The sequence below is a fragment of the Phocoena sinus genome, chromosome 3 (assembly GCF_008692025.1).
Source record: "Phocoena sinus isolate mPhoSin1 chromosome 3, mPhoSin1.pri, whole genome shotgun sequence".
NCBI lineage: Eukaryota > Metazoa > Chordata > Mammalia > Artiodactyla > Phocoenidae > Phocoena > Phocoena sinus.
In genome coordinates this window covers 155865472-155879461 of record NC_045765.1, presented here as the reverse complement: position 1 = coordinate 155879461, position 13990 = coordinate 155865472, and the positions used below count along the sequence as shown (strand labels likewise).

General features: G+C 34.5%; 1 protein-coding gene across 2 annotated transcripts in view; it reads right to left on the bottom strand.

Moving 5' to 3' along the window:
• Window positions 1-2045: 2045 nt before the first annotated feature.
• The window catches only part of CDH12 (cadherin 12), a 416625-nt gene continuing 404680 nt past the window's right edge, over window positions 2046-13990 (bottom strand). For both annotated transcript variants that reach the window (XM_032626909.1, XM_032626910.1), the window contains 3 exons: window positions 10638-10755; window positions 6305-6556; window positions 2046-3409 (listed from right to left, as the gene is read on the bottom strand). In XM_032626909.1, the coding sequence (XP_032482800.1) occupies window positions 2910-3409; window positions 6305-6556; window positions 10638-10755 (870 nt within the window). In that variant the 3' untranslated portion in view covers window positions 2046-2909. The remainder of the gene's footprint in view (window positions 3410-6304; window positions 6557-10637; window positions 10756-13990) is intronic.

Here is a 13990-nt window from a genome sequence, read left to right as displayed (position 1 = left end):
CTTAGACATCTAGGTTCCAGAACTGTAAGGAAATAAATTTCTGTTTTTTTTAAGCCACCCACTCTGGTGGTGCTTTGTTATGGCAGCCATAATAAACTAATGCAGTGGTGTAACAAATATAAAAGATAGAGGTACTAAAAAAAGATGGGGCTTCCCTGGTGGCGTAGTGGTTGAGAGTCTGCCTGCCGATGCAGGGGACACGGGTTCGTGCCCCGGTCCGGGAGGATCCCACATGCCGCGGAGCGGCTGGGCCCGTTAGCCACGGCCGCTGAGCCTGTGCGGCCGGAGCCTGTGCTCCGCAACGGGAGAGGCCACAACAGTGAGAGGCCCACGTACCGAAAACAAAAATAAAAAAAGATGATTAGTGTGGAGAAAGTAAGACCCACCAATTTCATGTACTTGCTTAGTATCTCAGTCGCGTGGTTTGAAATGACCTGCCCCTCCCAAGTTTTCTTTGTGTCATCATTGCTTCTGATATGTGAATGCATGCAGAGGCAGTCAGGTTCTCAGGCAAGGTGCAAGGTGTAGTAATTCCTGACAAGAATCGTTTTGTCAGCTGGAAGTGATTTGCATATTAACCTTCTTCAAAGGGTCTCACAACATGGCATACCCAGTCATATTGCTGGGGAAAACCTAGATGTTGACTTAATTTTTGCTCCAGAATGGTTATGACATTGCCAGCTTTTGAAAAATCACATAAATATTTCCCAAAGCAAATTATACTGTGAATTATTACACTACATCAAGATTCTATTGCAGTTCCCAGGGATGAGACAAAGGTGAAGTCGAAGTCGTCAGAGGAGGAAAAGGAATTCAACAGTTGTTCTTGGTAAGGATGACAAGGAGAATCTGCAATTATGAGACACAAAAAGAGCGATGGGAAATGCAGATTCAAATGGCCTAATTGCCACAACATAATTATCAGTTATATATTTTTGAAGTAAGCATTTAATAATAAATAAGACTGAATATAGTTTGCCTATATTATTTATATTTCTACCCATTTTCCCCATGTGTGAATTTTTACTTTCACATTTTGCAATACAAATATAATTATAAATATTTCATAAACACAGCTGGATATTGATGACGTCTGCAGAATGGATCTATAAATAACTTTTATTTTTCCTATATATTGTTTTAATATTTCAGTAGTCACTTGTATATTTATAATATTAAGAAAATATATTATTACCTTATAGTTAGTTACCTGTTTTGTTAAGTGTATTTCTGGATAGTGTAAAGTTCATTTAAAAGTAATGTAATGAGTGCAGCTTACCTGTCTGCTTATAAAATCTAGTATTTCTTAGAAATCTCATCAAATTAAAATGTAAAAGTTTTTACAGAGTAGGTTTATGGTATCGTTTGTATTAGAATTATTGTAGATAATAGCGTAAAGAAGCCACTCAGAGCTCCAATATAACGATATTCACAAAGTTGAAATCCATGTTAATTAAATAAATCAACTACCAGATTTTGCATTTGTATTCACTTTAAAAGTTAGTATTTGGTTTGAATTTTCTGAAGTCCCTGATTTTTCATTTGTTTGGTACTGCTTAATAAATATTTTTAGACATGCTATAAATCCATTCTGTATTATTTGATAAATATTTTATTTTCTTTGTTCATGAAAGAATCACTAGACTGTAAGAAACTCTGAGAAGCTGTTTATCAATTTCTCTTCCCCTGTTTAAATCAATGACATTTTTTTCCCCAAAAAAAATGTTTCATAAAAACACAACTTAGGGCTTTCCTGGTGGCGCAGTGGTTGAGAGTCCGCCTGCCGGTGCAAGGGACACGGGTTCATGCCCCGGTCCGGGAGGATCCCACATGCCGCAGAGCGGCTGGGCCCGTGAGTCATGGCCGCTGAGCCTGCGTGTCCAGAGCCTGTGCTCCGCAAAGGGAGAGGCCACAACAGTGAGAGGCCCGCGTACCGCAAAAACAAACAAACAAACAAAACACAACTTAAATTTTATCTATGACTGAAGACTGCAATGATCTGGTGATTTGTTAAAACCAACCTTCCACCCTTCCACACCCTGGCACAATATGAAAACAAAACTAATATTTATTTTAGTGTGGAGATTCAGCCCTGAAGCCTCTCTTTATAAAGAGGATTTTTTTTAATTTTCTTTTTAAAAATTTTATTTCTTTGGAAAACAATGAATATTTTCATGAACACCTTTAATAGGAACCAATATTAAGATCAAACATTGCTTTTAAAATGTGGGACTTACATATTGAATTTGATATTATCACATTTATTTCACTTTTCTCAGAGGGTAGGAAAAACAAATGTGTTTTGGCATACAGTTTAAAAAAGAAAAAAAGAGCATTTTAATTATAAGAAGATGGAGTCCAGAAAGTATTCTTCTTTTTTCCTTAAAAGGAATGAGAAGTCTGCGTGTTGCTATTGCTCCTTGACATAAAGACAGTGTATTTGTTTTATGTCCTCTGTGTCTGAATCCCGCAATGCCATCACAGCAGAGTGTACTCTACACGACTGTAAATGATAAGAGTCTCAATAGGCACTTTAGTGGAATTAAGAAAAATCTAACACTCTTCCACCGTGATGCCACATAGCTATCTTCGTTCTAGGTTGTCACGTCAGTAAATTGTATTTAATAGGCCTGAGCTTGTCTCAGTGTGTTTCCAAAATAACAAAACAAAACCAAGCAAGTACACATTTTAGGAATTACCTTGTGTTGGCAGAATAAACCAAAACTGACAATATGATAAATATAGCAACTTGCTAGAAACCAAATAATCAAAGGAATCTTGTCCTAGAAAGCCCGGTATGTGTGTGTGTGTGTGTGTGTGTGGTGTGTGTGTGTAGAAGTGTGATTTCTATTTATGTTCCTTTCTCTTAAATTTCTTTTGTTGGTTGTGTTTTAGCCTTTGCTTCTCCCCTAAGTGACTTTATCAGTTTTATAACTCTCTTCTTCACCAAACATGTCTGCCAAGACTTTAAAGTGCGGTCCCCAGTCTGTTAGATAGGTGTAGTCCTGGTCTGCTTCCATGGTCAGAGATTCTATGGAGCTAAGAGAGTCGGCTACTGATCCATTGCCTTCATAGGCATATGTTGCCAGTGAGTCGTATGGTGGGGCGGTGGGGTCCATATCATTTTCCTGTAGCCTTTGATTAATGAAATCCCTTATGTCTGCGTTATCTTCCACTGGTGGTCTCTGACGAGGCAAACAGAGAGAGTCTGGTTTTATATCCCTGCGAATTTTGTTATCTTCAATCACCTTTGGGTTTCTCAGAGCACCAATGTCGAAAGCCTGGGTGTCTTCCTCCCCACCTCCTTCATCATCATAATGGATAACATTGTCTCTGATGTCTTCTTTAGAGGTCATCAGGGTGTCTTTCTTCTTCTGCCTTCGCAGAGCTACATACAGCACAACTATGGCTAGAACAAGACAAAAATTGCAATATGAGAATATGTCAGCCCATCTCTCCATAAAAAATAAAATTGATCAGGGCTGGCTGAGTGTTTTTAATGGTATCCTATTACTTTCAAAGTAAACATACTGTAGTCTATAAGGATCATATCTATGTTGACTTTTTTTCATTGTTTAGATTCAATTTCATCCTGGAATTGTAGCTAATATGAAACCATAGCAAAATTATTCACAAAATCAAACCATTGTAGCCTTATATTTAACATGTATTGTATTTAAATATCTCAGTGTCAGGTAAAAAGTATGAGTTACAAAATTTAAAAAGAAAGAAAAGAATGTTTGTTTCAATCATACAGAGAACTGTATAGTATTGAAGTAATAAAACTTGAATATTGTTTGCCCATAGCTAACACTTAGATATTATCCATACCTATATTTCTCAGTTGTTAACATTACTGTATTTATAATGAAATAAACACAAATCATGTGACAATCACTTTTAAATGCAATAAACAAGAAAGAGAGAGAGAAAGAATATAGAATCTAAGGGCCTTAGCTTTTCAAATTATGTCAACTAAGACCATAAATTATTTACATTTATGTGTCCTACCATATTGAGATAATTTCCAAACCAAATGTCTAGTATTCAGGTTACCTTCTTGAAGCAAGATAATATTTTGAAATACTTAATTTATAGACCCTCATTATTGAATAGCTTTGTTCCCCATTAACTCACAGCCATCATTACATCAATAGTGTTTATTTTTTTCTGGGAGTAAATAAGCACAGATTCACACCATGAAGTCAGTGCTCAACTTTGCCTGGCATAATACTCCCCTCTCCTCCACAGTGGTGGCAATAGATTGAAAGCCAAAGTGTTTGATTTACCATAACAGAGTCTGGAAGGAAGACTCTTGTCATAGGATTAGAAAGTAGGAGACTGCATGATGACAAAAGCCCATTTATTCCCTCTGCTTCCAAAATTAAGGAGGAAGACAGAGGAGATATAGGTAGAGCTTCTGTACAACGGGCCTTGCAGAGATGTTTAGCACTCTGCACTCCTTCCAGGCTTTAGGCAAATCTCAGAACTAAAAGCACTACTGTTTGTTCACCCAGAGAGTGTGTGAGAGACTGTAAACCTCACAGAGAAACCCTGCATATTTATAAAATGGCTTTAGAGTATCTATGGCTGAGAAAGAGACTAGTTAAATGTGCTTGAGGGCCAAATAGAAGTTCCTAAGCACTGCAAGATTCTCACCCTAAAAAAAGACATAAAAATGGCTAAGAATCTGCTGGAAGATCTAAAGGAGTATGAGACTGGCTAAGGAGATCAAAGAATAGATGGATTTGTAAGCAGACCCCACGGCAAGACTAAGAGTGTCAACATTCGCAGCTGTGTCCTAGCAATTCACAACTAGGAGTAGGGTGGACACTTGGTAAATATCTGGATGAATGAGTGGCAGATGACAGTATGTGATAATGCTAACCTAAGCAACATGAATTGTTACTCTGTAAGAGGGCCAAAGAGGACAAAGACGAGCATCCAGAATATACCAAATCGTGCCTAGGTGGATATGGAAATCTTCTGGGACTCAGACAGCCCCTAGACAAGAGTATGAAAAAGAAACGCTTGCTTTGAAGTTAAACACCTAATTGATTTTGATCAACTTCAGTGTGAGAACATTATTTTGCATCTTCCCTTTTAAAGGGGTTTATATCATCAGCACAAACAGATGTCAGATATAATTTATAATTCTAAATTTTAAGGACATAAAGAATACTTTGTTCTACACATCAAGGTTATTTACATGGAATTAATATCTGCATCATGCAAATTGGACTAGAACTTTACCCTCCAAACCAAAATGAGCTTCTGACTCAGAGAATGTTCTTCACAAATTAGTATATAATGCCTTGTACCATGCTTTACACCCTGGTACGTTTTTAAAATTCTATTTTCTAGCCTAGAGATAAAGGTAGGTATGTACATTTGTCAGAATATTTTGGTTAAATAATAAACATGAATATAGAAGCTGATCCCACAGTGCCCAACTGTACTTCTGTTGCAATTTTAATTTAAAGGAATGCTTAGAAAAATAGAAAATCTCTCTGCTTTTGTGAATCTGGCAGCAAATGAATAAATGAAATATAGTTAGCTGGACAGAGTTGATGGAAGAGGGAAACCCCTAAAGTAGGTTTTCATTCTCACAGAGATGTTACAGAATACATTTACTTCAATCCTTTCCCTTTGCTGCCCTTCTTGATATTTCACTGTGTTCTGTTCTGTTCTAGTGGGAATGGTTAGAGTTTTTGATGTGAGGAGATCTGAGAAAAGTGGAATGAGAATTGTGTCTGGCCAGCACTTTAGACAGAAAAAAAAATTTGGAGGTGCTTTTACCTTCTACTTCTTTCCTGTTCTTTCACCTTTCTTTATCAAACTGTTATTTGACAACTACTGTTCATCTAGTATAATTTTAAAGGTTATACAACACTTTATTAGGCAGCAATAATTACTAGGCTGTAAAAAATGAATTTAAAACCGTTGCTGCAAATGAGACATTTGTCATAGAAAAGTTCATCGCAGCAAGTGCCACAAATTGTTATTACTTGAAAATTCCCTAGGGCTTGAACATACTTTTATATTTTTGATGATGTTATTGATTTATTTCTATTGGTATACTTCCATAAGGAATAAAAAAGAAAATTAACACTCATAATATAATTAACTTTAATAATAATTATATAATTCAGTATAGATAGATAGTCTTCCTTCTATCCAGATGTAGCATCTCAATGAAGAAAAAACTGATTTACATGGTAAAATAAGGAGTGAGATACACAAATAAGGGAGGGGTAGAGAGAGAGAGAGAGAGAGAGAATATGTGATTAATATTGAAACCAACCTAAGAGTATAACAATGCACAGTAGGATTGCAATCAAAGCCCCGGTGCTAAGTCCTACAGGAAGAAAAATTGCTTCCACGTTACAAGACAGGATGGTACCATCAGAGTCACATCTACAAACTCGAATAGTCATTGTGTTTGTGCTGCTCTGGACAGGATAACTGCTGTCTTCTATTACAACCGGGAGGAAATACAACTCTTGCTGCCTGCGGCTGTATCCATTTCTTCGGGTTTCAATGCCAGCTGTGTTGTCTACAAAACATGACATTTATGATAAGATGGTTACCATGAGTATCACTTGAAATCTTCAAGTTGGTATCTGTTAAACAGTAGGAAGCTCTTCTTGAATCAGTAAAATACATCCATATTTTAATTCTTTCTTTTATCATTATGAAAGCTGCCAAAATGTAATCAAATGTATTCAAAGCAATCCTTAGGAAAAGAAGAAACATTAATCTTGTCTGGTGTACGAATTAAATTTTCTATTCAGAAAGAATAGAAAATTGTTTACAAGACAAGAATATGTTGTGTTGACAGCCTATTTTTTCTGACATCAAAATCTCACAGAGAAAAAATACTTCAGTGGATGTTTCCTTTCATGATTAGAAGAACCAAGATTACAAAGGATGAATCAGTATAACATCTTACCTAAGAACCTGTTCTATAAAATTGACAAATATCAATATAATATTTCAGATAAAGCTTGATTTTTTATTTTTCCCTAATCCATATCTATAATACATATATATATATGAATATATATATATTTTTTTCACTTTTGCAAAACAGCATAAGAAACATGGAAAGGAAAATAAAATGTGTGAAAAACATCGATTCATTAAAATTTTTAAATATCATGAATTATACTAATCATCACTTTAATATAATCACAAAATTAAATCATTTTAGTTTTGATATAATCAACGATACAATATTTACTTGGAATAATCCAAGGCAATAAGAATTTAAAATTTTATATTAGTTCCACTAATATTTCTATTGAAAGTGTTATTTTGCATGCACTTGTTCTCTTCTTCTTCTTTTTTTTTTTTTTTTTTTTTTTGTGGTACGCGGGCCTCTCACTGTTGTGGCCTCTCCCTTTGCGGAGCACAGGCTCCCGACGCGCAGGCTCAGCGGCCATGGCTCACAGGCCCAGCCGCTCCGCGGCATGTGGGATCTTCCCGGACCGGGGCACGAACCCGTATCCCCTGCATCGGCAGGCGGACTCTCAACCACTGTGCCACCAGGGAAGCCCCATCTTCTTTTATTTCTGTACATAAAAGTGGAATTTTTGTTTTATTCATAACACTTTTTCATTTTTTGAGTCTACTGAAGTCACTCCCAGAAACATTTTGCTGTTTTTTAGAAATGTACTAACATTTAGTCCATTGTAGCCATACATGATACCTACTTTGGAATCAGGTAAAATAATTTTAGAAAGATATAGTACTCATTAAAATACAAGTGTGTCAGAAAAATGTTACTATATCAATAATATTCCATTCATTCTATTTGTAGATTATAATTTCAACAATAAAAAATTAGGCAACTTCTCTATACCCATTTCAGTCAGAAGCACAAAACTGAGAAGACTTTATGTGATAAGATAGAATTTGGCAGGGGAATATCTATTTTTCATTACACAGAGGATATTTTTAAATTGAGAAACAAAATATAAACCTGCCAAATGTCTATTATAATATTCCCAGTAAGAGTCAGTGGTGTCAGGCACTTGTGTTGACAGTAGAAATAGAAAAATGGGGACTAGTTGAATCAATATTGAAATCTTCAGCCATTGATGGTTGTATACTTGAGTCTGGGGAAAGGAACCGTCAAGGATTAAAGCCTGAAACCTGGATGAAAGTGATTAATAGAAATAGGAAGTCAGAGCCTCTGGTGTATTCGCACTTAGGGAGCTAGGGGGTTTGCTATTCTTGAACATGTTATGTCAAAAGGCAGTCTCCCCTTTTTTAAAGATTTATTTTTAACCCAGTATTATTATTGATATGTGACCATGTAGAATTCATTATGCTGTCCATGGTGGGAAGAAAAAAGACATATTAAACCTCATTTTCACCCATAAAATGGTTTCCATCGATTGACAGATAAAGAAAATGCAATATATATTGTATATACACACAATGGAATATTATTCAGCCATAAGAAAGAAGGAAACCCTGCCATTTGTGACTACATGGATGAACCTGGAGGGCGTTATGCTAGTGAAATAGACCGCACAAAGACAAATACTGCATGGTAACACTTATATGCAGAATGTAAGAAAAAAAAAAAAAAAAAAAGCAGAACTCATAGAAATAGAAAGTAGAAAAATGATTGCCAGGGGCTGGGGGTGGGAGAAATAGGGAGAGGTTGGTGAAAGGATACAAACTATCAGCTATAAGATGAATAAAGTCTGAGGATCTGACATATAGCATGGTTACTGTAATTGATAACACTGTACATTATAACTGAAATTTGCTGAAAGAATAGAACTTAAATGTTCTCACAAAAAAAAAGAAAGGTGAAAAAAAGTGTCTATCCATTTAAACAAAAAAACTTACAGTTACACTTAAAATATATCAAGATAAAACAGGGGATATGGTAAATGGCATGAGTGGCAAATACATGTTCAGATCATGAAAAAATAATATACTTTGAGGCAAGATGATCTGATTCATATTATTATGATTAATCATATATAGATTCTCCAGCAAAGATAAAATGGTGGAAAATAGTCAATACTTTTGTTCCTGAATGATGTGACCATCTACTTAGTTAACCAAGCCAATGATCTAGAAGTCTTATTAGTTTTCTTCTTCATCATATTTATATATGGAATCTAAGAGATCTAGAATGAAGTTCTATGTATTCTATCTCCAACCACTCACCTCTATCCTCACAGCCATTACCTTAATCCATTGGATTGTCCTAATCCAAGACTCTCTCATCCATTTTCTACAAGAGTATCAGAAATAGTTTTGTATCCTTCTATTGTCTTTTCCACACTGCATCCAGACTGACTTGCTAAAGTGCAAATCTGAATATGTTAAACTCTTGTGTAAACCTTTCAAAGACTTCTCAGGTCATTGGATTTAAGTTATACACTTTTTAAATGACTTATAGACAGGTTGACCTATGGTTCAGTTTGACTTGGACAGCCCTGTTTTAGATGTGCTGCTCTAATTAAAATGACAAACACTGTCCACTGCTATTCTCAAACATACTCCAGTTTCCATGATAAAACATGTGGTATCCCTACCTATAAGGCCTTTCATAATTGGGACCTTGTTTCATTCCCAGCCGTTCCTCACATTACGTTATTTGATGACGCAAATCTTATTGAATTTCCTTCTGTGACTCTAATTTCCTTCCCCCAAGTATTTGAAGAAAACTAACTTTAACTTTCTCAAAGCATCCTTTGATTCCTATCAATCATCATCATTATATCATCCATCTTATCACTTGCTCATTTGTTCCATAAGCATAGAATCTAGCAAGAATTAGCTTTCTTCTACCCAATATTATGAACTCAGGAGTTTTTATTCCCGATATTATGTCTACAGAAACTTAGAAGAGATAAAATATCTAAAGTCACAGAACAAATAAAGTCAGAACAACTGATCAGTACTTAGCCTTATTATATCTAATCCAGTGTCCTTTATATTTTTGTAGATTTTAGTAGCAGCAGACGTGATAATATTAGTGATAGTGATGGCAGTGGTGGCAGAAATGTAAGTGTAGTTATGATGGCAGAGGTGGTAGCTAAAATTACCTTAAAGGTAATAGGTTTTAGGCATTGTGTTAAAGGATTTGCATACATTATTGTATTTAATAAATGAACCATGAGGTTAATTTATTTTAGCTATGAGGTTGAAATTCTTTAGTATAATTTAATATATCGATAATCTGCCATTAAGTAGTAATGCAAGGGGAGTGAAAACCTATATCATTCTCATTACAAAGCCTGTATTTTTGACCTGTGCCATACCATGTGTTATTCAAATAAAACAGTTACTTGTATGTATAAACAGTGCATGTAGAACAAATGATATATTTAAAACATGAAAACTATTCAATTTCCCAGATAGCTTATTGTTTGTTTGACTCATTAAGGGAATGTCCACATTATAAATGGAAGTAATTTGCCTCATTAGATATAGTCTATATAAGTTAACATTTAGTTTACTACTAGCCATAAAATTTTGTATTTCTTATATATGCCTTTCTATATTTTATGAGCTTGAGTGCTTTTAGGAAGAGCATGGATTTCTACCTTTGTGTCCTTTTACAAAGTTGCATGATAAAAGGTAAATTTTTATGTGGTTAAACTTACTTCTGAAGTCACGAACTGTAAAATTTGGTTTGATGGCAGCTTCAGGTGATAATTTAAAGGAGAATTGCTGCCCAGCAGGTGAAAGATCTCGGTCTGCAGCGCTGACTATCTGAATTATCTGAAACAAAGTTGAGATGAGACTTGAAATCAGTCATCAGTTTCAAAGGGAACTCTACACACCAGGCTAATAAGTTTATTTAGTGAAACATGCAAGTAAACAGAAATGATATTTTTTGAATTCATATCAGTAGGCTAATTATTTACAAATATTTTTTATAAACAAGTAGCTAAATATTTACAGTTTAATAACAGCAGGTACAAGTATAGGGTATGGGCTAATTCCAAATCGATATCTACATAACTAAAAAGGTTAATGCCATTGAAAATTCTCACTAATAAGCAAAATAAAATTAAAATGTACTTGCTTGCATTTTAAATTACATGAAATAAATGCTTTCTAACCTGATTATTTAAAAGTCCTTGCAAAGCAAAATTTTAGTATCATTATGTTTGTGAGAATGAGTTTTATTTTCATAACTAAGTAAGATGATGAGAAAGAGATACACAGGATGTAGATCTGTTTTTGTTTTTCCATTTCTTTTCCCCCAGTGGATAAGATACAAATTGTGTTTTCACAGAATTTTTCTTCTTAAGAAGTAAGTATGACTAACCTTGTTTCAAAATTTTTCCTAAATTGTTCCCATAAGTGTGTAATCTAAGTAGTTAAAATTCTGATACTTCAGTGAGATGCCCTTAAGAATTTGGAGGTTAACTTCCAAGGGCCAAACTATGAAACTGATATTTCACTATATATGTAAACAAATCAGAATGGCTTTGAGGTATTTCTTTATTAACATATCCAATGGTTTTGCATCAGGAAGAATTTCAGGAAGTGTGTGCTAAAGGGGATAAAAGCAGTGTGCTGATCAGGTGACCACACTCTTAGACTAAGTTTGAATTTGCCAGAGGAAGACCTTACATTTCAAGTATGACATTCTGCTCCCAGCGGGCAAAGCCTGCATCCTGTACTCTTAGATTGATGCCATTAAACATGTCAGTTATTTACCCCTTTTTGTTTTTATTCCATGGTTGAAACCCAGTCTTATGACTATGATCTACCTTCCCATATAGCTGTGTGTGCTCGTAGGCACACACAGAAACACACAGGAGCACACAAATGTGTACACTGGGGCTTCGAGTGTCTAGTGCAGTACTAGTAGTTTGTATTTTGACAATGGGTCCTCTAATGAGAAATTCAGTTCCCTATTTTAGTGTAAATCAGTCACACAGGATCTATTTAGTCTTTAGAATTGTCATGGATTCAACACCGAAGGCTAAATATGGCAATTTAGTCAAATAATTACCATACAGACCCTGTAAAACTTCAACTTTCCTTCACATGTGCTCAGATTACTATATCTCACCCCTAAAATTTCTTTAAATTTTTGGGAATTAATTTGTGAAGTTCTGTTTTGTTTTGCCTTTGCTATCAACTAGCACAATTATTTACTAAATTAACATCAAAACTTATCAAGAACGTAACTTTACAATGAAGAAACATCCTTTAAAATAGCATACGGAGATGAAATTTTTGGTATAAACTGGTACTTATCTGTAATTGACACTTGAGAGTTATTGCCCTAAGTAAAACAACTCCCATACTTCATTGGTTCATCATATAAATCACTATTGATTTATATAGCATCATCTTTCTTTTCTCTTACTTCTTTTGAAGATAGATAGACACACAGATAGATAGATAGATAGATAGATAAATAAGCCATACATACATATATACATGCATACATATTCAATTATAGTCCAGAAGAGATAGATAGTTCCTATGCATAGTTTCTAGACAAGGGTCAGGATGGCTGGGGTCAAAAGCAGAAAATGCTCATATACTACATTTCAGACATTTCAGGGTTATTTTTTGTATGTAAATAAGATGAAGAATGCCCCAAAAAAGAGCTTCCAATGTCCCCACAGATTCCTTACCACTTTGTCTAAATATAAGAAAATCAAGTTATCTCTAATAACTTCTACTATTCCCAACTTTTTAAACTCTTTAATTTACTGGAGAAACATAGAAGCATTAAATAGAGTTCTATTTCCAAAAGGCTTTCACTTAGTGCATTACAAAATTCTGATTGCTGTGAAATCATTAATGTTCCTAAATTACCTAAAAATAATGGATTGGATTTTTGGGGTGGCAGTAGAAGGCTCTGAAAAGTGGAGAATAGCTAAGTTGTAGAATTTTGGTAAACCTCTTATAACTCTGCAAATAACCACTTCAGGTTATTTATTTATGTAAACATTTATGCAGCATCTACTATTTCAGACAATAAATCAGGCACTGGGTTCACTCCATGTAAATTTTGGATGCATTTAAAGTGATAAAGCATTAAAACTTTAAAAAAATGTATTTCTGTGTCTGTTCAAAATTAATAATTCAAATTTATCACTTGGTAAAATATGACTAAGTCATACTGTAATAAAGTTAATACTTTCCCCAAATTATCAAAAGCAGTAATAGAGAAGCACAGTCCACTAGAAGTTTCTGTACTGATGGAAATACTCTACATCTATACTGATAAAGACGGTAGCCACCCATCTCATACAGCTACTGAGCACTTGAAATGGGGCATGTGTGAATGAGAACATACACTTTAACTTTTATTTAATATTAATTTAATACCTATAAGGCTAGTGAATATCACAGGGTTAGAACTATGGGACAAATATTCCATGAAGCAGTAGAAAACATTCAAATTGAAACAAATACTAGATATTATAACAGGAACTTTTTCAATAAAGATACCATTTTAAATATTGAGATATTTCTTCAAGTAAGAATTAAAACTTCAAATTTACTTAAATGAGTAGTTATGCTATTTAAAGATAATTGAAATAGCAAAGCAAAGCATACTGATGTATTTTTCTTTTGGAACCTAGGTATACAATATTGGATTAATTATATTCTTGTTTCATATCACACTCTTAGCATTTGCTCATGCCTGGTTCCTATTATATTATGTTATTTTACATTATATTATATCATATTATATTATATATTCACTCATTCATTTATAATAGTGTAGAAAAAAGCTAGCTACCCACCATGATCCACATAAACTCTAGGATTTTGACGATAACATTTATCAACTATATGGTCCTTCCTCATATCCTCTCCCCACTAGAACCTCCCTCCATAGCAATACTTAATAAGAAAATGTAATTCAGATATTTTGAATAACCCAGATGCTCTACTCAAGGCCACCAGAGAAAGCTTTCCATTATTCAAGGGCTTAAGAATTTTTATGTACCCTTCATAAAAGCATGTGAGCAAAGCA